Below are 24,856 nucleotides of genomic sequence, written 5' to 3'. Positions count from 1 at the left end.
CACTTGAAGATTATATTTTAAATCAACCCAAATTTGAAACCTGGGACTATGTACTGTAATTTTGTTGTTGACTTGCTTTGCAAATGCTTTACAAGCCTAAATAGTATCACTGATGATATGACTTATAAAGAAAGTACTGTTACATTTCATTTGATCTCTTAAACCTACCCTTTGGAATGACTTCGATAGCAACAGTGAATATATGTCGTTATTAAGACATCGCTCAATAATCATTCTCACGATAGATAGCACATTGGTAGTAATCATTGAGTAAGGGACAAATATAAAAGCTAAGCAGGGCTTGGTTAAAACCCTCGATGGGAGACCAAATGAATAGCTGTGGATCAACTGCCCAGCCTATTTTTTTTTTTATATAGTGGACATAACGTTGAAGATATGACGTTGTAGTGGGGGGTTAAGTGCATTGTTCAAGGGCATAACGGCAGGCAATAGCATCTAGGATTTGAACCCAGCAACCCTCTGGTTGCCAGCTCATTACCGACAGATTTTTCCTGTCAGGCCCGGGATTCGAAGTGGCAACCCTCTCTAACCGCTAGGCTACCTGTCGACCTTGTAATAGCCAACAGGATTAATATCATACTGTGTACCTACCAATAGCTGCCCACAGACTGTAGGCCAGTCCAATTGACTCGCACCGAGTCTGGCTGAAAACAGAAAAGTAGCCTAGTGTGATGTTTTGCACACCAGTTTTCCATCCATAGCCTTTGAATTGTGTTGAAACGTGTGGGGGTCGCCACTATTTCGACCAATATCATATATTGATCAATTCAATTGACAAATAGTAGTAGTTTCACGGTTGCTTCCAGTAATATCGGAGTCCACCAAATATGCTAGCCCACTGTCTCCTATTATTTCAATGATCTCCCTCCACCTTCCCTTCTTCCACCGCCGAGCGCTCTCTCACGTTATTATACTCCTTCTCACAGTGCGGGTTGGTTTCAGCAGTCGGATGCTTGGTGGAATGCTTGCGAGACAAGCAATCCGTTCCGGTCACTATTGAAAAAGAGAAAGGGGTGGTGATACATGAAGAGACATGGCTTCTAAAGAGATAACTGCCTCTTGTTTTGTCAGTGTGAGCAGGGATGTTACAGGTAGGAATCACCATTCATATCACCATTATTGTCATATGTATGATGCACGGATTCTGTCTTTGACCATTGCCGTGTATGTGGTGGTCTGCGACTGGACAGAGGCTTTGGAAGTTTATGAAAAATACTGCTTTCGTATCTACCACCAAGCGTTGTGCCATTTTTATTTTATTTTAAGCTACACGTGCATTGCATTAATTTGATCAAAAAGTTAGGAAGTTGTGTAAAGCAAAGACATCCTGCTTCCTCAGGACTTAAGATAAAAGCCCAGCCGGCTGATCATGTCAAATCTCTAGCCCATAGGAAAAGAGGCGTTGTGAAAATCATCGTGTGTGCATCACGCATGGATTTACTCACTCATAATGCTATCTGCATTCATAAATTCATGCCAGCTTTTAAGAATAGGAATTGTTACCGTCTCAGCGTGTTGGCAGTAAGCATGCTCTTTTTTGTCTGCAGTTTGTGTGTGAAAGATAGAGGGGGAGCAGTATGCATTTTCTTGGCAACAATTTGTATGTATTCTTTGCTTTCCTTTCCTTTATGGAATGAGACAGACATGGCCACTAACCTACACTGCTCTTTCAGAGTATTATTTTATACCAGTGTATCCCAACCCTGCTCCTCGAGTACCCCCAACAGTACACATTTGTATTGTAACCCTGGACAAGCACACCTGATTCAACTTGTCAACTAATCATCAAGCCAACAATGAGTTGAATGAGGTGTGTTTATCAAGGGCTACAGCGTAAAGGTGTACTGTTGGGGATACTCAAGGACCAAGGTTGGGAAACACTGTTCTATACAGATGACAAGGCTGCCATTGAATTGACACCAGCTTACATCTCACAAACTTACACCATCAGGACTTAATCACACTTTCACTCACCTACACCACACACACATGCTCACATTAGCAGAGAGATTCTGAGTTAATTACTCCTAATGGCTCTATTAACCACACTGTGATAATTATTCCAGTGGAATCCCTGCCTCTCAATCCACTCACCTGCCAGCCAGCCACTCCCATCTGCCAGCTAAAGGTCATCATCTGCATGGAGACAAAAGACCGCCTCTGTTTAAACAGTCATCATGATGTTCAGGTCATCATCTTAATAATCAGAACATTACTCTAACTATCCTGTCAGATGAATCAGCAGCATTCTTTCATTTGACAGTGCATTAGTCACAGGTGAAGTATAGTATATTCAGTGCCTTGGTTTGTTATCCATTATCTAATACCTTTCACCATGTCACTCTCTCCTCCTGTCCTCCTCCCTGGCCTTGCCCCTCCCTGTCTCTCTGATGGTACCTCTCTATGTCAGGGATGTCCTCAGGCCCAGCCAGGTTATCTGCAGTAGTGAGGGGGGGAGGGGGGGGGAGGAATTGTGATTATATGTGACACACTGGAGCAGAGAGGTGCCATGTGGTTGTTGGTAGTAGTCATATTGTTCACATAAGGTTGGAGTTTGTGTGGGAATAAATTGTCTGGAATTGTATTTTGAATCTCATTCATAACAGAATGAATGAGATTGCAGGTTTTCACCTATGAAACACACAATTAATAATAAGATGTTTGTTGGTTTATTCACATGATTAGATAATGAAAATACAAAAGCTCTTTTAGTTTGCATAATGCAAGGAAATTAACAGGTGATAATGGAAAAAATACAACAAGAAATAGAAAAACTGGAGAGAAAAAACAGGAAGTGTTTTGTCGCCATCCACTCTCACCAAGTACTGCATTTCATCTCTGGTTTCCATATTCTATTAAAATGCTCTCTATGTTATGGCTTCATTCTGTCCTCTCTCACATATCCTAGTTTAATGGGGAAATTGTTGTGTGCCTGCCATTGAAAATATTGCTGTCTTTCACTTTTTAATGAAGAATACAATGGTTTTGGAGACCCACGGGTTTTCTCAATCAATAGCATAGTTTAAGATACCAGAAGCAGCATCATATTCTACAAAATACACAGTGACCGTGTTCCTCTGATTATCTCCCTGTTTATAAAATGCCAGTATGTCAGTTTTAAATGAAAAGGTTGGTCCGCCTTCAGTCGGTTGGCGATAGGGCTGTCCACTTGAAGGTCAAGCTTGTCTCTTTCACTGTTCTGATGTGCTGTATACTTGGTTGATTTGTGTGATTGTGTGTGTGAAATGTTTGCTGTGTGTATCTGACCTTGGATGTTTTTCTATTTACAGAGAGTATCAGGAAGATTATTGACAAGTCCTCAACCAAGTTTATACGTGGCATAAAGCTTGAAACCAAAAATGGCAAATCAGAGGATAGGATACTGGTAAGTAGTGTTTGAATAACTGGTAAAAACAGCAGTTGCTATATTGATGTGCTGACTGAGTGGGTGGTATTCCCACAGATGATTGTTGAGCTTTTGATATAGAACAGCTCTCCAGACCATCCACACACAGTACTATTCCACCCCTCACTACGCCAAAAAACAAGTCTGATACAGTGGATGGATACTACATAACACATTGGATGGAAACCTGATGGGTGGTCTATGAGAGACAATGATGCAACATAGGCAGTATTGAAGTGCAATTCATTGCTATGGTCAGTTACATACTGAGCGCAAGCTATGGCCAGATTGGCGACATGCCATGAATATATTAAGTTGATAGGTTTCTGCTTCCCCATCCCTGGCTGTGCCTGGGCTTTGTATTGGGACTAGAGGTCGACTGATTAATCGGAATGGCTGATTAATTAGGGCCGATTTCAAGTTTTCATAACAACCGGAAATCCGTATTAAAAAAATACAGCTTTATTTAACTAGGCAAGTCGGTTTTAAGATCACATTCTTATTTTCAATGACGGCCTAGGAACAGTGGGTTAACTGCCTTGTTCAGGGGCAGAACGACAGATTTTTACCTTGTCAGCTCGGGGATTCAATCGTGCAACCTTACGGTTAACTAGTCCAAGGCTCTAACCACCTGCCTCACGAGGAGCCTGCCTGTTACGCGAATGCAGTAAGAAGCCAAGGTAAGTTGGTAGCTAGCATTAAACTTATCTTATAAAAAACAATCAATCAATCATAATCACTAGTTATAACTACACATGGTTGATGATATTACTAGTTTAATATGCGTTGCATATAATCGTTGCGGTGCGCATTCGCGAAAAAGGACTGGCGTTGCTCTAACATGTACCTAACCATAAACATCAATGCCTTCTTAAAATCAATACACAGAAGTATATATTTTTAAACCTGCATATTTAGCTAAAAGAAATCCAGGTTAGCAGGCAATATTAACCAGGTGAAATTGTGTCACTTCTCTTGCGTTCATTGCACGTAGAGTCATGGTATATGCAACAGTTTGGGCCGCCTGGCTCTTTGCGAACTAATTTGCCTGAATTTTACATAATTATGACATAACATTGAAGGTCATGTAATGTAACAGCAATATTTAGACTTATGGTTGCCACCCGTTAAAATACGTAACGGTTCCGTATTTCACTGAAAGAATAAACACTTGTTTTCGAGATGATAGTTTCCGGATTCAACCATATTAATGACCTAAGGCTCGTATTTCTGTGTGTTATTATGTTATAATTAAGTCTATGATTTGATAGAGCAGTCTGACTGAGCAATGGTAGACACCAGCAGGCTCGTAAGCATTTATTCAAACAGCACTTTCGTGCGTTTTGCCAGCAGCTCTTTGCAATGCTTCAAGCATTGGCTGTGCCTGGGCTTTCTATTGGTACTAGAGGTCGACTGATTAATCGCTGATGAATTAGGGCCGATTTCAAGTTTTCATAACAATCGGAAATCTGTAATTTTTTTTACACCTAAAGGTGTAAATGACTTCAAGCCTATCAACTCCCGAGATTAGGCTGGTGTAACCGATGTGAAATGGCTAGCTAGTTAGCGGGGTGCGCGCTAATATCGTTTCAAACGTCACTCGCTCTGAGACTTGGAGTAGTTGTTCCCCTTGCTCCTTATGGGTAACGCTGCTTCGAGGGTGGCTGTTGTCGATGTGTTCCTGGTTCGAGTCCAGGTAGGAGCGAGGAGAGGGATGGAAGCTATACTGTTACACTGGCAATACTAAAGTGCCTATAAGAACATCCAATAGTCAAAGGTTACTGAAATACAAATGGTATAGAGAGAAATAGTCCTATAAATTCCTATAATAACTACAACCTAAAACTTCTTACCTGGGAATATTGAAGACTCATGTTAAAAGGAACCACCAGCTTTCATATGTTCTCATGTTCTGAGCAAGGAACTTAAACGTTAGCTTTCTTACATGGCACATATTGCACTTTTACTTTCTTCTCCAACACTTTGTTTTTGCATTATTTAAACCAAATTGAACATGTTTCATTATTTATTTAGTCTAAATTGATTTTATTGATGTATTATATTAAGTTAAAATAAGTGTTCATTCAGTTGAAAAAATTGGTTGACCTCTAATTGGGACAATGTAGGACAGAGAGGTCTGTAATAGCAGCAGCTTGGGGAGGCTCTGTCTCTCTGAGACCCTGGCGGTGGAGGCAATGCTGGGCGTGGGCGTACCACTGCCTTTGATTCTGGGTGCTTTCATCAGAGAGTATGTGGGGCAAAGATGTGAAATCTCCATTTGTGGAGCTGCAGCCTTGTCAGCTCACAGGACTAAATCTGGGCCAGTGAGCTCTTTTAGTATAGATCACAACCTGTGTGAGTACAGCAAATAGGGAGAAGTATAAGAAACCGACTGACCAAATAACAAAAGCTGCTCAACACTTTTAGAAAGAAAGGTGCTATCTAGAACCTAAAAGGGTTCAGCGGCTGTCCCCATAGAAGAATCCTTTGAAAAAAAAAGCTTTTGGTTCCAGGTAGAACCCTTTTGGGTTCCATGTAGAACTAGGGCTCCATGTCGAACCAAATGGTTATACTTGGAACCCAAAAGGGTTTCTCCTATGTGGACAGCTGCAGAACCCCTTTGGAACCCTTTTTTCTAAGAGTGTAACAACTCCACATAAAACTGCATTGAAATGTTTTCATGTTTTTGTGCTCCCCAAAACTACCACAAGCTTTCCCCTCAATTCCCTGATGAGGCAATGGGCTGAACCCCCAGCAGGGCAGGCTAGGCCTTGACAGAGAGTCGTTCCCTTGATGACTGCTTAATGATTCATTATGGTGCGAGTTGGGAGAGTTTTGCATGTGCACCCTTTGATGTTCAGGGTCTTCGGTATGTCTGTCTATCTGTCGAGACTATGTTATCTCTTCAGTCCCCGCTGTCCAATCTCTCTCTGCTAAACTGTTCCTTCTTTTTAACTCTGAACAGTCTGTAATTGTAGTCTCTGTGGGGCATAGGATGAGGCTGAGGAGAGGGTTAGGATTTAAGGTGTCAAGGGAACGGGAAGTGTGAAATGCTTGCTTGCTATTAGGCTAGGTTTAATGTTTTAAAGCAGGTTCAGGTTCAGGATGGGGCTACGGCCATTGTTTTTATTTCATGTCATGGTCAATGTACTGTAAATGAGGCTTTGGTTTCCTTGATTGTGAATTATTTAACCAGGATACTTCCAGTACTTGTTTGTGTATAACAGTCGCCTCTCCCTCTTATCAGTCCAATACGAAAAGACAGGCATCTCTGCTCCAAAAACAGACACATGCATCATGATATGCCAAGATAAGTGTGGTATGTCCCTTTGATCTGGAAGACTTTGATAAGGACTCTCCTGGGGGAACTGTCTCCCCACCCTTCTCTCCTGGGGGGACTGTCTCCCCACCCTTCTCTCCTGGGGGGACTGTCTCCTCACCCTTCTCTCCAGCATGATTTACTTGTATAAACTCATATGGTACAGTACGCACACACCGTCTCCACCCCCTACCCAGGATACCTCCCCCAACTCATCACGTTAATGTGATACTATCTGCACGTTTTAATCAACTCCTTCAGACACAGTGTCTTTGAAGTGACTTGTTGGAAATGCAGGAGACTCTTGCTCTCTTTTCTCTCTTTCTCTCTTTTTTTCTCTCTAACATCAGACACACCCCTCGTTTTGGGGGGGGGGGGGGGTTGATGTTGTGTGTGTGTGTGTGGGTGGGTGGGTGTTGTGGGGGGTTTGGTGTTGTGGGGGTTTGATGTTGTGTGGGTGGGTGTTGTGGGGGGGGGGGGGGGGGGGGGGTTGGTGTTGTGTGTGTGTGGGTTTGATGTCGTGGGGGGGTGTGGGTGTTGTTTGGGGGTATGATGTTGTGGGGGTTTGATGTTGTGTGTGTGGGTTTGATGTTGTGAGGGTTGGTGTTGTGGAGGTTTGATGTTGTGTGTGTGTGTGGGTTTGATGTTGTGGGGGGGTGTGGGTGTTGTGGCTGCTGGCAAGTGTTTGACTCTGATGGGTAGAGTCAAGCACCTCTCTCTCAAAATGCAACAGAGAGGGGGAGCCATCATTTAATTACTGCTTTTCATTAAGAGGGCATACTGTGTAGTAGTGTTACTGGAGAGAGAACAAATGAGAGTGATGGTCACAGAGAAATGCAGAGGAGAAAATGTTCCTCCATCCCTCCTCAGCTACTTCTCAGAGAGCTGTTTTAAAGGGGCATCAGAGAGGAAAGGGAAATGATCAGGAGTGAAGGACGAGAGTCTGAGAGAGGAAGAGAGAGCGCATCTGATGAAAATGTTTATCTGGTGAAAATGTTACACTGTGCTTGAACAATATTTATTAAAGTTTCTTCATTCTCCCCAAAACATATGGACAGAAGGAGCATGAGACTAGGGCATAGAGATTGTGTTTGTAGCTCAAGGGGATTTAATGTGTGAGCGTACGTTTACAGGACATCTGTGTGTGGGTGTGTGTGATTTATTTGAATGACTTCCCAACTATTATTGTTGTAATCATTTCTATAGAGCATCTTAATGCACAGCCTGCGAATGCAATCCTCCCCAGTGTACACCCCAGCCCATCCATAGCATGATGTTGTGTAAAAAATATTCCTACCCAGATCAATAGATGAATACAGAGAGGGCTCCACATTTCACTCTCCATTACCATGGCAACCCATCAGAGAATCTGATGCCCTTAGCGAGTCTTGAGTGCAGTGAACCTTTGCTCAGGATGGATTTAATTTGTTCCTGTTTCTCTGGCTGTCTCAGGTTCTCACAACATGGAGGCTCTATCTCCTGGTCGCCAAGGTTCCAACAAAGGTAGCCCACATGATCTGTATGTACAGTATTTACCACTTACCATGCACATAATTATCAGCATGTTAACAAATAGGTTCAAAATGTGGCGTTCATTGCAGATAGAGGTGACATTTAACTTCTTGGAGATCCGAGCCATGAACAGTCACCCAGAGCATCAGGTGAATAACATAATTTTGGGGGTTTTGAATGGCTATGTTAGTGCATTGTCCCTGTGGCCTCTTCATTACAACTGATTAGTTGTCTAAACAGATTTATTATGGAGTGTCAATCATCTCAACATCTGAGTAATTATTTGAAATCAGTTAATCTCATTATTTTGCATAATGGAGATATGAGGATCTTCATTCCTGTAAGTAGAGCTACTGTAATCATATATCTCCTGCAGTTAACTGTCAATTATCCATTTCAAATTTCCGCATTATTCCATCGAAATCACTGTGGTGCCTGTATCACTCTACAGTCATTGAAACTATGTTGTTTCTGTGCAGGTCGTCATAGACACGGACAAGTCCACTTATTCCTTGTGGCTACAGTCACGTGACCACCTCAGTCATGTGGTCAGCCATGTTAACTTTGCCCTGTCCAGAATATTTAACAACTCTGTGTTTGCGTAAGTGTCCATTTTCAGACAGCACAGACTCCTTTACCAGACAGTGTTGAAACCCAGACAAATGATTAATGTTAGCTAATTTGTCCCTTCTAACTTAAACCTCCTTTTGTCCTCTCTCTCTCTTTCAGTCCCTCCATCTGTCATTCAGACAGTGAACTTTCTGAGGGAAGCAGGAAGCACTCCCCCAGCTCAGAGACGTCTATGGAAACCCAGAGGGCCTGTGGTAAGAGACTCACAGGCAGGAAGGCAGGCATAAACAGGCAGGCAGACAGGCAGAAGGGCAGACGGGCAGACGGGCAGGCGGGCAGACAGACAGACAGACAGACAGAGCATAAGCAGGCACGTGCACAGATAGGGCTCTACCTGTGCGGTTATGTGTGTGTGGCTAGCTACCTTGTTAAAATATCAACAGTACTGCCACTGTAGCATAACACTTGATTAACACTTGATTCAGCCTACATCATCACTATTCAGTCTGGTTGGCTGATACGCTCAGCAGAGAGAGGCAGAAAGACATAGACAGGAGCGACTGCATCATCACCCTCCGACTGAACTCCATCCCTCCTTCAGTCAGGATATGCATGTGTTTCAGGGCAGCAGCAACGCAGGTAGTCTAGACTCTAGCTAACCACCATATACAAAAATATCCACACAAGCCACTAGCTAGCTAGCCATATTATATGAGTTAGAAGATTATGAATATTATATTATAAACTTATTATTTGATTCGAGCATTGAAGATAAATCACAATCAGTCAAATAAATCGAGCTAGCTAAATGATCAGCTGAAAGCCCACCCTCTTTTCCAGGTGTCAATCATGAGGCACTGTTTTATCTTGCTTATGTGTGATGATGACTGAATGTGTTGTTGCAGAAATTAATAGGTCCATGGTCAACAATGTTATACATTTCGAGATATGAATTATGAAGCGGTGCGAGCATTTTGAGCACATGGCCCTTGAAAGGTCTCTTCACGTACCTGTGCATATGAGCAGATTCGGGAAGGTGATAGATGGACAGTCATAGGAAATTGTTGAGTAATTTGATTGAGACAAATGGCTAGAGAAACCCACTGCACTACATGCAGTGTATAGCACATTTACAGTTGACATTTTAGTCATTTTGCAGACACTCTTATGCAGAGCAACGCACAGTTAGTAGATTCCTCTTAAGATAGCTAGGTTCATAACTATATTTCTACACAGACATTGTAGAGTAATTGCACTGCTTGTTGTCTCTCTTTTCCCCTCTTGCCTCTTTCCCTCTCTGAAATAACCAAGTGCTCTTTAAACACTTCTCTCACCATCCGCTATTTTTCTTCCTCTCTGTCTCAGGAGGGTTTTCGGAGACCTACGCTGCCCTGTGTGACTATAATGGAATCAGCTGCAAGGAGGAAGTGCAGTGGGTAAGTGCAATGGGAGTGGGCCGGTTGTGTGTGAGTGCACAGGAGAGTTATATACAACACTGTACTTTCAATTGAGGGGGTCATATACTATAGCAAGTGGACTCATGGGTAATCTTGTTCCTAGGATGTGGACACTATCTATCACTCCCAAGACAACAGGGAGTTTAATCTAGTGGACTTCAGCCACCTGGAAAGCAGGTGAGAGAAGGGGAGAGGGAAAGAAAGACAGAAAGAAAGAGGGTATTACTGTCAAGTTGATGCTGCTGCAGCCTTAATAAAGCCAGTTGATAAATGTATATTAAGGGTATTATGAAATGTACCTGTTTCAGTGCACTAATTGTTGTGTGTTTATGACAGGGACTTGGCAGTTATTGTGGCATCACTGGCATACAATACCTGGTTCACCAAACTATACTGTAAGGACATACGCATAGTAAGTATCCTTCTGTCTGTCTCCCCTTGTGCTTTAAATGGTCATTGATATTATTCAGAAGTTATTATGCGTGCAACGAAATTAGATCATTTCTAATTTCAGGGGTTAGAGGTCACTGAGCAGGTTCTGCACACCCTCAGTAAGTCCTCCAGTCTGGAAGAGATCACTCTGGAGAATGCTGGTCTCAAATCGTGAGTTTTCCTTTGCTTCACACCTCTCACCCATACTTTAAAAAATTATAATAAGTGTGTTAGAACCTTAAACTAAAAAGTGTTTGTGTGTGTCATTGTGTCTATGTCCAAATGTGTGTACTGTATATTGTGTATGTTGCAGTGACTTTCCTCAGAAGCTGTCAGTTGCGCTCTCAGAGAATCCTGCTTCTGTCATCCACTCTCTGAATCTGTCCCACAACACACTGGACAACCAAGGTACAAAGCAGATGCCTAACTTCCTGTTTGACTTCCACACTAGTTTGACTTCCACATTATGTTTGTTTTAGTGACATCTCTCCTCTTCTGGTGTAGGTGTGGCTAACCTCATTCAGCAAGTGTGTCGCCTCAGCAAAGGACTGCGTCTCCTCAACCTCTCCAAGACCTTCCTCAACTCCAAAGGTTTAGACCCTCCATCCTTCCATCGCTCAATCTCTCCATCTCTCTACTAGAGAAGGCCACACCCCCCTGTCCTACTCCATGTTGCATAAGCATCCTCCTCTACACCCCAGTGTCCCCAGACGTTAATACAAGGCAGTAATTCAGCAAGCAGGAACAGTCAGCTGGAGAATCAGTTCATGAACACCTCCAACTGTGTTTGGGTTTGATGAAGCAGCAATAGCTGATTGAACATGCCACTAAGCCATGCATGCATGCTACTTTTCTAGCTGAGGTGATAGAAACCTCTGTACCTCCTGTAATTCCCCCACCAACATCTCTGTGTGTTAATGTAATGTTTTGTCTACTCTACAAAGCTTCAAGAGTCATGATATGCCCCCACGGTAACCATCCTTCAGGCAGGATGCTCTGTGTTACTCCCCCACTTTTTAAATATTTTGAATTGGAATACTGAATATTGAATTAATAATTATACTTCACACAGGTACGGATGAGAATCACATAACAAAAAATATTCTGAAACTGGATTTTTTTGTTGTGTACATTTGCATTAGCTAGCTGAATGCATCCCTCATGGCTTCCCCCTCCCCCTCTCTGTGTGTCTCAGGTGTGGTGTCTCTGTCTCAGACTCTGTGCTCCAGTGATGAGTATTCTAACTCTCTGCTGCACCTGGACCTGAGCAAGAACCCTGGGTTCCTGTCTGGGGAGGATGCCTCGGTCAGAAAACACATACACTCATACTCTGTAAACAAACCAACAGTATAGTAAATGCACTGCTGATGCCTTATGAGTTTGTTTCTCAGTTAACCATCTTTTCTCTCTCTTTCTTTAGAATCTGTGCCTGTTCCTGTCCCAGCCTAATTGTCTGGTCCATTTGGACCTGTCTGGCACTGACTGTTCTGTTGACTTGGTGAGAATCTAGTGTCTCTGAGAATTTGATTGCACACTTATAGAATTAAGCATTTTAAAGAGTTTATCTGCAACTTCTGTCTTTTTCTTCCTCTATAATCCCCAACCGCTGTCTTTTTCTCTCTCCCACTAAAACTGCACAACACAACTCTCGCTTCTCTCACATAGCTATTTGGGGCTCTGCTGAGGGGTTGTTGTGCCGATCTCTCCTACTTGAATCTCTCCAAAAATACCTTCTCCCACAGGTTAGTCACATCCTTGAGATTAACTATTTCTTTGGGGTGATGTGGCAGAAAAACGCTTGAGGCTCGGCGTGAAGATGGAAGGCAAATTTTTAGCAAGGGATCTTTTTATTCTTAAAATCCTCAGGCTTGATCTTTCGCTCTCTCTTTTTCTTTTCACTCTTATCTGTCTTATCTCTGTCGTTCCCTTCAATGTGAAATCAAAAATAAGCTTTGTGGGAATCACTGGAACATTGTGTTCCTTTCTGTAGTTGTGTCTGTGGTTTGAAACTCCTAGAGCTGTCTGCATAGATAAGACTTATCATCTGACCCCACTTGCTCCCTCCTCTTTGACCAGCTCCATTGTCTCTGTCTCATTCCATCGGAATACGCTCTCCACTTCATACCAGTCTCTTATTTACCCAGACAATCTACAATTAACCACTCACCTTCTATCGCCTTTCCCTCCCACTCCATCTCTACTTCTTCCTCTCCTCTCTCATTCATCTCACTCTGACCTCGCTCCTCTCCCAGGAAAGTGAAGGAGAACCTGCTGTTCTTCCGTCAGTTCTTCAGCTCAGCCTTCAGTCTCACCCATGTCAGCCTGGCCTCTATGAAGCTGCCCCCTGAGGCCCTGAGGTCAGTTCCCCTAGTCTCCCCTGGTCTCTCTCTGTCACACCTGCATCTCACTGGAGTGACTGGGACCAGGCTAGCTGCACAACACACACTGGTCACCATGACAAATGACACTACGTTAAAGGGTGTGAATTTCCAGAAAGAGAAAGAAGCTAAAAGGTCTTTGTTGTAAACACCTTTTCGCCTTATGTTTATTTTTCCCTCTCTCTTTCTTTAGGTCTCTCTTCATCGGTCTGACCACAAACCCTCACATCAATGACCTACACCTGGACATTAGTGGCTGTGAGGTACAAGTCTGTCACTCTGTACACAACATTCAATTCCTGCTGGCCTTTATATAATTGACCATATCTATCTCTCTGGCATTCATTGCTTATGTTTCCAATAAGGACTTACTGAGCAGTAGCTATAGATGAAAACTATGTCAAGGTCTCCCGTGCTTTGAATGTCCTCCTCTCACACATGCTCACACTCTGTCTGTCTGTCTGTCTGTCTGTCTGCCTGCCTGCCTGCCTGCCTGCCTGCCTGCCTGCCTGCCTGCCTGCCTGCCTGCCTCAGCTGAAATCTGCAGGAGCTTCTGTGATCCAGGAGCTGTTCCCTAGGCTCTCCTCCATCGCTACTCTGGACATCTCAGACAACGGTGAGCAGAATGACTGACTGTACCACTATGGCACAGTGTGATACTCTGCACCGCTGTGGCAGCCTGCACCACTCAAGCTAGTTTTGTGTGAGGGGGTTGTCTGTTTGAGCTTGTTTTGTATGAGGGGATGGTGTGTGCTTGATGTAGTTGTGTTTACAGGGCTGGATGCAGACCTTCTCTCAGTTCTACCAGCTCTCTCCAAACACACCTCCCTAAAGCACCTGTATCTGGGCAAGAACTTCAACATCAAGAGCAGGTGCAGTACTACAGAGGCACTCTGTGTGTGTGTGTGTGTGCGTCAGTTTGCATCAGAGCTTGATTTTCCTCAGGCAGACTTGGATGATTACGATAGCAGCAGGAAATGACTAGTGCCAGAGCTCCTGCTGAGTGTAGCCTGAACTGCCTCTCTCCCCATGGATCTATGTACAGGGTGCTGGATGAAATCCTACACAAGCTGGTCCAACTCATACAGGAGGAGGAATGTGTGAGTGAGAATGCGTCACAATTCACACATCATTCACACATTATACACATTTGAATGTTCACTGATTGTAACTCATTGTGAAATACTGATATTCTCCACACACACACACAGACTGTATTGTACATGGTATTCTCTCATACATAAATACTCGTTATTTTCTACAGTATAGTGTTTCCCTTCGAGTACCTTGCCTTCAGAAAGTATTCAGACCCTTTGACTTTTTCCACCTTTGGTTAGGATACATCCTTAGTCTAAAATGTATTTAAAAACAATGTTTCCTCATCGATCTACACACATTACCCCATAATGACAAAGCAAAACTGTTTTTTATAATTATTTTTCTAATGTATTTTTTTGTTGTTGTTCGGTATCACATTTACTTAAGTATTCAGACCCTTTACTCAGTACTCTGTTAAGCATATTTGGCAGTGATTACAGCCTTGAGGCTTCTTGGGTATGACACTACAAGCTTAGCACACCTGAGTTCTCCCATTCTTCTCTGTAGATCCTCTCAAGCTCTGTCAGGTTGGATGGGGAGCGTCACAGCTATTTTCAGGTCTCTTCAGAGATGTTGGATCTGGTTCAAGTCCGGGGTCTGGCTGGGCCACTCAAGAACATTCAGAGACTTGTCCCGAAGCCACTCCTGCTTTGTCTTGACTGTGTGCTTAGGGTCGTTGACCTGTTTGTAGGTGAAACTTCGCCCGAGTCTGAGGTCCTGAGTGCTCTGGAGCACTTTTGGCGAACTCCAAGCGGGATATCATGTGCCTTTTACTGAGGAGTGGCTTCCGTCTGGCCTCTCTCTACCATAATGGCCTGATTGGTGGAGTGCTGTAAAGATGGTTGTGCTTCTGGAAGGTTCTCCCATCTCTACAGAGGAACTCTAGAGCTCTGTCAGAGTGACCACCGGGTTCTTAGTTACCCCCCTGACCAAGGCCCTTCTCCCCCGATTGCTCAAGTTTGGCCGGGCGGCCAGCTCTAGGAAGAGTCTTGGTGGTTCCAAACTTCTTCCATTTAAGAATGATGGAGGCCACTGTGTTCTTGGGGACCTTCAATGCTGCAGACATTTTTTATTAGCCTTTCCCAGATCTGTGTCTGTGACGTAATCCTGTCTCGGAGCTCTATGGACAATTCCTTCGACCTCATGGCTTGGTTTTTGCTCTGGCATGCACTGTCAACTGTGGAACCTTGTATAGACAGGTGTGTACCTTTTCAAATCATGTCTAATCAATTGAATTTACCACAGGTGGACTCCAATGAAGTTGTAGAAACATCTCAAGGATGATCAATGTAAACAGGATGCACCTGAGCTCAATTTCTAGGCTCATAGCAAAGGGTCTGAAAACTTATGTAAATAATGAATTTCAGTTTTTTATTTTTTATTAATTTGTATATCACTCCATGGCCCTGTTACTGTGGGCTGTAACATATTGTGCCCTCTGAATTATTACCTTTGTGTACAAAACTGACACAACTGACACATCACTAAATTCCTCAGTTCCTCCTCAGCACTGCTGCCACCTGTTCCTAGCTGTATTTAACCATCTCTCTCCACTGTCATCTCCTTCTCCTTTATTTTTCTGTCTGTTCTGTCCTACCCTTTTCTTCTGCTTTACCTCACCCCTGCTCTCCACCCTATCCCATCTCCCTCCATCCTCACCCTCTCTCTCCCCTCTCCCCTGTCCCTCCCCAGGCCCTCCAGTCCCTCTCACTGGCTGACTCGCGGCTGCGTTCTCGGGGCACAGTGCTGGTAAACGCTCTGGGCAGCAACACCTGTCTGCGAAAGGTGGACCTGAGTGGGAACAGCCTGGAGGACATTGGAGCCAAGATGCTGAGCAAAGCCCTACAGATCAACACCACACTCAGGCAAGAGACAGGGAGGGAAAGATAGAAGGTATGGTTGTGTTTGACACTGGTTATCCCCTGTCCTGACAGGAGTGAATTGGTTGGATGGTTGTGGTTGTGTTTGACACTGGTTCTCCACTGTCCTGACAGCAGTGACTTGGTTAGATGGTTGTGTTTGACACTGGTTATCCCCTGTCCTGACAGGAGTGAATTGGTTGGATGGTTGTGGTTGTGTTTGACACTGGTTCTCCACTGTCCTGACAGCAGTGACTTGGTTAGATGGTTGTGTTTGACACTGGTTCTCCACTGTCCTGACAGCAGTGACTTGGTTAGATGGTTGTGTTTGACACTGGTTCTCCACTGTCCTGACAGGAGTGTGACGTGGGATCGTAACAACACCTCAGCTACAGGATTCCTGGATGTGGCTCGAGCCCTTGAACAGTGAGACTGTTTGTGCTTTACACACACACACACACACACACACACACACACACACACACACACACACACACACACACACACACACTTCTAAGCAAGACATTTGATTTAAATAGGATCCAAGAGACATTGAGGTACCTGAAGTTCTGTCTAATTTACATTCACTGTTGTTCTGAGTATTTTCAGAATTAGCTGGCTAATATATAAACTCCGGTACACAGGAAGCAAACCTAGCTTACTTTACACACACAGGACTAAACACGTACTTGTGAGGGTCAGCCAGAGAGCTTCGATTTCCCCTTTAATTAGGCTGCAATAATCAAAGCATTACTCATCCTATCACAGTCCATAGTCCAGCATAATGTGGGGGAATTCTGGGAGTTCTGTCCACTGGGGATATTAAGGCTTGGGTCTCTAACTGTTTTTCTGCAGCTCTCTTTCTAGTTCCTTCCTTTCTGTCTCCTTCCTAACTCAAACCCCTTCTCTTTCTTTTAACTCTGCCGGTGGGTTTTCTCTCAGTAACTTCACCTTGCAGTACATGCCCCTCCCCCTCAGTGACATCAGCCAGGCGTACCGTAGTACCTCCGAGAGGACAGAGCAGGCACTGACCAAGGTGGGCTCCTGACGCTACCCAAGTTCATCTGCACCCATCTCAATGTCCCTCCATTCCTCTGTTAACCATCCTCTCATCTCATCTGCCTTGTCCTTTCCTCCCCTGCTTCTTTTCTCTACTGGGGATCTACCATCACCAACCCTTTCCTGCCTTTTCCAATTCAAATTACACTGCTTCATTGAGATTACCACACATGACCATATTGCCAGTGTGAGTGAATGGTTTTTATCTGGGATCATCAGATCCAGCGTGCTCTGCTGCGGAACAACCAGACTCAGCGCTTCTCTCAGAGACAGGCTCTACGGCTGCACCAGGGCCTGGTCACCAGCACTGCTGAACAGGTAGATACAGCATATGTATATAATTCATGTGTGTGTGTGATTGAGAGAGAGTGAGTTGAGCCATGACGAGAGCAATATGTGTGTATTGTAAACCTGTATATCTTTTACTGACGTTCCTCCTTCTTGTCTGTTCTCTGTTTACCAGGTGATGGAGCGTCTGAGTGTGTGTGTGCAGCAGCAGGTGTGTGTGCTGCGTGGAGTAGGGGAGATGGAGGAGATTCAAGCTGCTAAACAGGTGCTGAAGGAGGCCAGAAACTCCCGTGCGGTGAGTGTGTGTACATGCCTGAATCATTTCTCTAACATCTGTAGTGTAGGTGAGTTTAAAGTGTTAATTGTATGTCTTTTTGTATTCATACGACCCCCCCAACTGTCTCTCTCAATTCAATTTCAATTTAAGGGGCTTTATTGGTATGGGAAACATAGTGCCTTGCGAAAGTATTCGGCCCCCTTGAACTTTTCGACCTTTTGCCACATTTCAGGCTTCAAACATAAAGATATAAAACTGTATTTTTTTGTGAAGAATCAACAACAAGTGGGACACAATCATGAAGTGGAACGACATTTATTGGATATTTCAAACTTTTTTAACAAATCAAAAACTGAAAGATTGGGCGTGCAAAATTATTCAGCCCCCTTAAGTTAATACTTTGTAGCGATTACAGCTGTAAGTCGCTTGGGGTATGTCTCTATCAGTTTTGCACATCGAGAGACTGACATTTTTTCCCATTCCTCCTTGCAAAACAGCTCGAGCTCAGTGAGTTTGGATGGAGAGCATTTGTGAACAGCAGTTTTCAGTTCTTTCCACAGATTCTCGATTGGATTCAGGTCTGGACTTTGACTTGGCCATTCTAACACCTGGATATGTTTATTTTTGAACCATTCCATTGTAGATTTTGCTTTATGTTTTGGATCATTGTCTTGTTCGAAGACAAATCTCCGTCCCAGTCTCAGGTCTTTTGCAGACTCCATCAGGTTTTCTTCCAGAATGGTCCTGTATTTGGCTCCATCCATCTTCCCATCAATTTTAACCATCTTCCCTGTCCCTGCTGAAGAAAAGCAGGCCCAAACCATGACGCTGCCACCACCATGTTTGACAGTGGGGATGGTATGTTCAGGGTGATGAGCTGTGTTGCTTTTACGCCAAACATAACGTCTTGCATTGTTGCCAAAAAGTTCAATTTTGGTTTCATCTGACCAGAGCACCTTCTTCCACATGTTTGGTGTATCTCCCAGGTGGCTTGTGGCAAACTTTAAACGACACTTTTTATGGATATCTTTAAGAAATGGCTTTCTTCTTGCCACTCTTCCATAAAGGCCAGATTTGTGCAATATACGACTGATTGTTGTCCTATGGACAGAGTCTCCCACCTCAGCTGTAGATCTCTGCAGTTCATCCAGAGTGATCATGGGCCTCTTGGCTGCATCTCTGATCAGTCTTCTCCTTGTATGAGCTGAAAGTTTAGAGGGACGGCCAGGTCTTAGTAGATTTGCAGTGGTCTGATACTCCTTCCATTTCAATATTATCGCTTGCACAGTGCTCCTTGGGATGTTTAAAGCTTGGGAAATCTTTTTGTATCCAAATCCGGCTTTAAACTTCTTCACAACAGTATCTCGGACCTGCCTGGTGTGTTCCTTGTTCTTCATGATGCTCTCTGCGCTTTTAACAGACCGCTGAGACTATCACAGTGCAGGTGCATTTATACGGAGACTTGATTACACACAGGTGGATTGTATTTATCATCATTAGTCATTTAGGTCAACATTGGATCATTCAGAGATCCTCACTGAACTTCTGGAGAGAGTTTTCTGCACTGAAAGTAAAGGGGCTGAATAATTTTGCACGCCCAATTTTTCAGTTTTTGATTTGTTAAAAAATATGGAATTATCCAATAAATGTCGTTCCACTTCATGATTGTGTCCCACTTGTTGTTGATTCTTCACAAAAAAATACAGTTTTATATCTTTATGTTTGAAGCCTGAAATGTGGCAAAAGGTCGCAAAGTTCAAGGGGGCCGAATACTTTCGCAAGGCACTGTATGTTTCCATTGCCAAAGCAAGTGAAATATATAATAACAAAAGTGAAAAACTATAAGAAATTAACAGTAAACCTTACACAAAAGTTCCATGAGAACTCTCTCTCTCTCAGCTGTACCCCTCTCTCTGTGAGCTAGCTCATGTGCTGTCAGTAGACGGGCCAGTCAGACAGAGACTGGACCAACTGGCAGGGGAACTGACCAGAGCAGCTGACAAGGAACTACAGGTATACTGCTCAATACTGTACATCACTCATTCAACATCATCTGTTTACTTACTCCTTCACCATTTCTCAATCAAACATAGACATAGTTGTTTATCTGTTTGTTTAATTGGTTGTTTGATTGACAGGTGATTGTTGATTCCATGGTGTCTCTCTGTCGTGAGTTGTGCCCGCTGTCCTCCTCTGCTGCGGAGAGATTAAGTCCTCAGCTCTCGTCTGTCTCGGAGCGCGTCTCCATCCCTCGCTCCGCCATCCGCACAGCCTTGATGGAGAGAGCAGCACAAGACATTCACCGAGCGCTGGAGTAAGGGGGAGGGAGGGGGAGCTGAGGGAGGAAGATAAGCAATGCAGCCTTCTTTGTTCAATTGAATCAGTGTGGGTATCTGTGAACTTATTCTCCCTCCTCCCTGCCCTCCCTCTCCCTTTCCTCCCCACACGTTTTGTCTCTCTCCCCCTCTCTCAGGGAGGTGAAGCTCTCAGTGGTCTCTTATCTCACCAACTCCATCGTGGATCAGATCTTGCAGGAGCTCTACGCCACTCACAAGACTCTGGTATAGACACGCTGCCATCTGTCTGTGTCTCTGTCTATCTGTATGGGCTTGTCACCTTTTGCTTACAATTATTGGTAAAACTTTACTTGAAAGGGGTATACAGGCATTCATAACACCATTACACTTTTGCAGTATCATTCATAGAAACATTCATAAAACCTTTATGAAACCAGTCAGAACACATTAATGAGTGTTGCAGTATTATTCATAACAAACTTCATAATACATTTATTGAAGTGTATTGTCTGATCCCTGTCCCAGACGCGGCGGGTGTCCCAGGTGAAGCGCTGGGAGGTAACATGTGACGGAGGAACAGGTCTGAGGTCACACAGACACAGAGACTCTCTGGACCTCACAGATGATGAGATGGGCACCAGTATAGTGAGCATTGTGTGTTGGGATTGTCTGCTTAGGGTGTGTGTATGGTATGTGTGAGCGTATGTGTTTTGTGATTGTCTGTTTGGGATGTGTTTGTTTGTTTTTGCTTCTACGTCTTTCTCTGCCTTCTCTAGGACACAATTGCCATTAAGAAGCGTAGCTCTAGAACTAGACGTATTCGACCTGTCTCTACCAGGCTGAGTGAGTATGCCTCCGTACCACTATCTCTCTATCCTTCTCTTCCTACCTGCTCTCTTTTAGAGGTCATTAGTGACTGTCTGTTTTCCTCTCCCGCTCTCCCGCTCTCCCTCTCTCCTTTCCTCTCCTTCCCTCTCTCCTTTCCTCTCCCCCTCTCCTTTCCTCTCCCCCTCTCACCTTTCCTCTCCTCCTCTCTCCCTTCCTCTCCTCCTCTCTCCCTTCCTCTCCCTCTCTCCCCTTTCCTCTCCCTCTCTCTCCCCTTTCCTCTCCCTCTCTCTCCTTTCCTCTCCCTCTCTCTCCTTTCCTCTCCCTCTCTCTCCTTTCCTCTCCCTCTCTCTCCTTTCCTCTCCCTCTCTCTCCTTTCATCTCTCTCTCTCTCCTTTCCTCTCCCTCTCTCTTCTTTCCTCTCCCCCTCTCTCCTTTCCTCTCCTCCTCTCTCCTTTCCTCTCCTCCTCTCTCCTTTCCTCTCCTCCTTTCTCCTTTCCTCTCTCTCTCTGAGAGAGCCATTTTTGGCTGGTGTACATGCCAGCCTAAGCCCATTCCTGCATCAACATACAGTGCATTAAGATAGTATTCAGATGCCTTGACTTATTCCACATTGTTTTACGTTACAGCCTTATTCTAAAATGTATTTAAAAAATGCTTTCCCTCAATCTACATACAATATCCAGTAATGACAAAGGGAAAACCGGTTTTAAGAAATTCTGGCAAATGTATTGAAATGTATAAAAAGATCCTCTCAAGCTCTGTCAGGTTGGAGGGGGAGCGTTGCTGCACAGCTATTTTCAGGTCTCTCCAGAGATGTTTGATCGGGTTAAAGTCCGGGCTCTGGCTGGGCCACTCAAGGACATTCAGAGACTTCGGAGTCCCGAATCCGTTTCTGTGTTGTCTTGGCTGTGTGCTTGTCCTGTTGGAAGGTGAACCTTCGCCCGAGTCTGAGGTCCTGAGCGCTCTGGAGCAGGTTTTCATCAAGGATCTCATACTTTGCTCCATTCATCTTTCCCTCAATCCTGACTAATCTCCCAGTCCCTGCCGATTGAAAAACATTCCCACAGCATGATGCTGCCACCACCATGCTTCACCGTAGAGATGGGGCCAGGTTCCCTCCAGACATGACGCTTGGCATTCAGGCCAAAATTTTCAATCTTGATTTCATCAGACCAAAGAATCATGTTTCTCAAGGTCTGAGACTCTTTTAGGTGCCTTTTGGCAAACTCCAAGCAGGCTGTCATGTGCCGTTAACTCAGGAGTGGCATCCGTCTGTCCACTACCATAAAGGCCTGATTGGTGGAGTGCTGCAGAGATGGTTGTCCTTCTGGAAGGTTCTCCCATCTCCACAGAGGAACTCTGGAGCTCTGTCAGAGTGACTACCGGGTCCTTAGTCACCTCCCTGACCAAGGCCCTTCTCCCCCTGATTGCTCAGTTTGGCCGGGCAGCCAGCTCTAGGAAGAGTCTTGGTGGTTCCAAACTTCTTCCATTTAAGAATGATGGAGGCCACTGTGTTCTTGGAGACCTTCAATTCTGCAGAAATGTTCTGTTACCTTTCCCAGATCTGTGCCTCAACACAATCCCGTCTCAGAGCTATACAGACAATTCCTTCAACTTCATGGTTTGGTTTTTGCTCTGATATGCACTGTCAACTGTGGAACCTTATATACACGTGTGTGCCTTTCCAAATCATGTCCAATCAATTTAATTTACCACAGGTGGACTCCAAGTTATAGAAACATCTCAAGGATGATCAATGGAAACAGGATGCACCTGAGCTCAATTCTGAGTATCATAGCAAAGGGTCTGAATTCTTATGTAAAATAAGGTATTTCTGTTTTTCTGACATTCTAAAAACCTGTTTCCGCTTCGTCATTATGGGGTATTGGGTGTAGATATATAAGTATTTTTTATATTTTTTATCCATTTTAGAGTAAGGCTGTAACATAACAAAATGTGGAAAAAGTGAACTGGTCTGAATACTTTCCGAATACACTGAATTTGAGTGCAGTTGCTATTTGTTGTAGTTTTTAACAGTGTGTCTTTGAAGCACCGTTGACAGCGCCACGTGACTCCTATGGGAACTTCTAGCCCCTCTCCACTTCCTTCTACATTTTTATCTCGTCATCTTTTCCTATTTTTTTCTCTCTCTCTTTCAGGCCAGTGTGATGACTCCAGCTCCTCCCCACCCCCCTCTGTGTCCTCTTCTTTCTCTTCTTTCTCGGCCCTCTCTCGCTCTACATCCTGGGAGGGGCTGTCTGAGCTCCCTACCCAAGGTGCACCTCTCCATCATGTGACGCGGGTTAGGCCGAGGCCCCCACGGAGGCACCGAGCAGGACATGCCCCCTCTGACACAGTAAGAGGAAGCTGACCTCAGCATCTCACCCCACATGGAGTATATAATGTTGCTACTGAACTGCTCAGAATGTTTGTAATACTTGCCTGTGAATATGGAAATACAGGATCTATAATAACTTATAGATTCACTTAGATTTCTCATTTGTGTGCAGAAGCGTAAAGATGTAGATATATTAGCTATTAAATTATACATTTAAGGAGATAGTGATTTGGCAACACATAGTTAAAGATATGTGAACTTTAAAAACTCTGAGTAACATAGAGATACTTGCATATTAATAACACAGGATAGAGATGTTATTAGCATAGATAATGACAACTAAAAATATAATATTCCCTTATGATACATGCATAATTTATAACTTGTGGCCATATTCATTTTCTTATTAAATAAACCAGATATGATTGATATCAGATTGATACAGGTTTCTAACTCTGTGCTGTTCATATGTGCTTGTGTGTGTGTGTGTGTGTGTGTGTGTGTATGTGTGTGTGTGTGTGTGTGCTCATGCACATATTCTATTCCATTAGAGCAGTGGTTCCCAAACTGCTTATAGTCCCGTACCCCTTCAAACATCCAACCTCCAGCTGCCTACCCCCTCTAGCACCAGGGTCAGCACACTTTATTAAACATAAGAATGAGTGTGAGTTGTCGTCACAACCCGGCTCGTGGGAAGTGACAAAGAGCTCTTATAGAACCAGGGCACAAATAATAATATAAAAAAGTATCATTATATCTTTATTTAACCATCTTACATATAAAACCTTATTTGTTAATTGAAACTGGTGAATAACTCACCACAGGTTAATGAGAAGGGTGTGCTTGAAAGGATGCACATAACTCTGCAATGTTAGGTTGTATTGGAAAGAGTCTCAGTCTTAAACAATTTTCCACACACAGTCTGTACCTGTATTAAGTTCATGCAACTGAGGGCCGAGAATCCACTCTCACATGGATTTGTGGTTGCAAAGGGCATCAGTGTCTTAACAGCTCGATTTGCTACGGCAGTATACTCTGAGCGCAGTCCTATCCAGAAATCTGACAGTGGACTGGAGGTCGGGCATGAAAGGGATAACGAATCCAGTTGTTTGTGTAATCCGTTTTGGGGAAGTACCTGCGTAACAACTCACTCAGGTGCTTCGCTATATCACATTTGACATTGTCCGTAAGCTTGAGTTCATTTGCACATAAAAAATCATACAATGATGGAATGACCTGTGTGTTGTCCTTGTTAATGCAGACAGAGAAGAGCTCCAACTTCTTAATCATAGCCTCAATTTTGTCCCGTACATTGAATATAGTTGCGGAGAGTCCCTGTAATCCTAGATTCAGATCATTCAGGTGAGAAAAAACATCACCCAGATAGGCCAGTTGTGTGAGAAACTCGTCATCATGCAAGCGGTCAGACAAGTGAAAATGATGGTCAGTAAAGAAAACTTTAAGTTTGTCTCTCAATTTTAAAAAACTTGTCAATACTTTGCCCCTTGATAACCAGCGCATTTCTGTATGTTGTAAAAGCGTTACATGGTCGCTGCCCATATCATTGCATAGTGCAGAAAATACACCAGAGTTCAGGGGCATTGCTTTAACAAAGTTAGCCATATTCACTGTAGTGTCCAAAATGTCTTTCAAGCTGTCAGACATTCCCTTGGCATCAAGAGCCTCTCGGTGGATTCTGCAGTGTACCCAAGTGGCA

General features: G+C 43.9%; 1 protein-coding gene across 1 annotated transcript in view; it reads left to right on the top strand.

Moving 5' to 3' along the window:
• The first annotated feature begins 992 nt into the window (after window positions 1–992).
• The window catches only part of LOC139410213 (capping protein, Arp2/3 and myosin-I linker protein 3-like), a 36,266-nt gene continuing 12,402 nt past the window's right edge, over window positions 993–24,856 (top strand). The window contains exons 1-32 of the mRNA XM_071155677.1: window positions 993–1,112; window positions 3,312–3,406; window positions 8,199–8,249; window positions 8,348–8,407; window positions 8,738–8,859; window positions 8,988–9,082; window positions 10,194–10,264; window positions 10,389–10,462; window positions 10,622–10,697; window positions 10,800–10,888; window positions 11,031–11,125; window positions 11,222–11,308; window positions 11,913–12,022; window positions 12,138–12,215; window positions 12,383–12,459; window positions 12,970–13,074; window positions 13,289–13,358; window positions 13,630–13,711; window positions 13,871–13,967; window positions 14,141–14,195; window positions 15,886–16,058; window positions 16,410–16,478; window positions 16,995–17,088; window positions 17,331–17,429; window positions 17,575–17,694; window positions 19,576–19,689; window positions 19,815–19,990; window positions 20,150–20,237; window positions 20,499–20,627; window positions 20,750–20,816; window positions 22,961–23,157; window positions 23,691–23,771. Coding sequence (XP_071011778.1) covers window positions 1,055–1,112; window positions 3,312–3,406; window positions 8,199–8,249; window positions 8,348–8,407; window positions 8,738–8,859; window positions 8,988–9,082; window positions 10,194–10,264; window positions 10,389–10,462; window positions 10,622–10,697; window positions 10,800–10,888; window positions 11,031–11,125; window positions 11,222–11,308; window positions 11,913–12,022; window positions 12,138–12,215; window positions 12,383–12,459; window positions 12,970–13,074; window positions 13,289–13,358; window positions 13,630–13,711; window positions 13,871–13,967; window positions 14,141–14,195; window positions 15,886–16,058; window positions 16,410–16,478; window positions 16,995–17,088; window positions 17,331–17,429; window positions 17,575–17,694; window positions 19,576–19,689; window positions 19,815–19,990; window positions 20,150–20,237; window positions 20,499–20,627; window positions 20,750–20,816; window positions 22,961–23,157; window positions 23,691–23,771 — 3,054 coding nt within the window. The 5' untranslated portion in view covers window positions 993–1,054. The remainder of the gene's footprint in view (window positions 1,113–3,311; window positions 3,407–8,198; window positions 8,250–8,347; window positions 8,408–8,737; window positions 8,860–8,987; window positions 9,083–10,193; window positions 10,265–10,388; window positions 10,463–10,621; window positions 10,698–10,799; window positions 10,889–11,030; window positions 11,126–11,221; window positions 11,309–11,912; window positions 12,023–12,137; window positions 12,216–12,382; window positions 12,460–12,969; window positions 13,075–13,288; window positions 13,359–13,629; window positions 13,712–13,870; window positions 13,968–14,140; window positions 14,196–15,885; window positions 16,059–16,409; window positions 16,479–16,994; window positions 17,089–17,330; window positions 17,430–17,574; window positions 17,695–19,575; window positions 19,690–19,814; window positions 19,991–20,149; window positions 20,238–20,498; window positions 20,628–20,749; window positions 20,817–22,960; window positions 23,158–23,690; window positions 23,772–24,856) is intronic.

This window comes from Oncorhynchus clarkii, chromosome 5 (genome assembly GCF_045791955.1).
Source record: "Oncorhynchus clarkii lewisi isolate Uvic-CL-2024 chromosome 5, UVic_Ocla_1.0, whole genome shotgun sequence".
In the NCBI taxonomy this organism is placed as follows: Eukaryota; Metazoa; Chordata; class Actinopteri; order Salmoniformes; family Salmonidae; genus Oncorhynchus; species Oncorhynchus clarkii.
The sequence above is the reverse complement of the archived record's forward strand: the minus strand, read 5'-3'. Positions and strand labels throughout refer to the sequence as shown.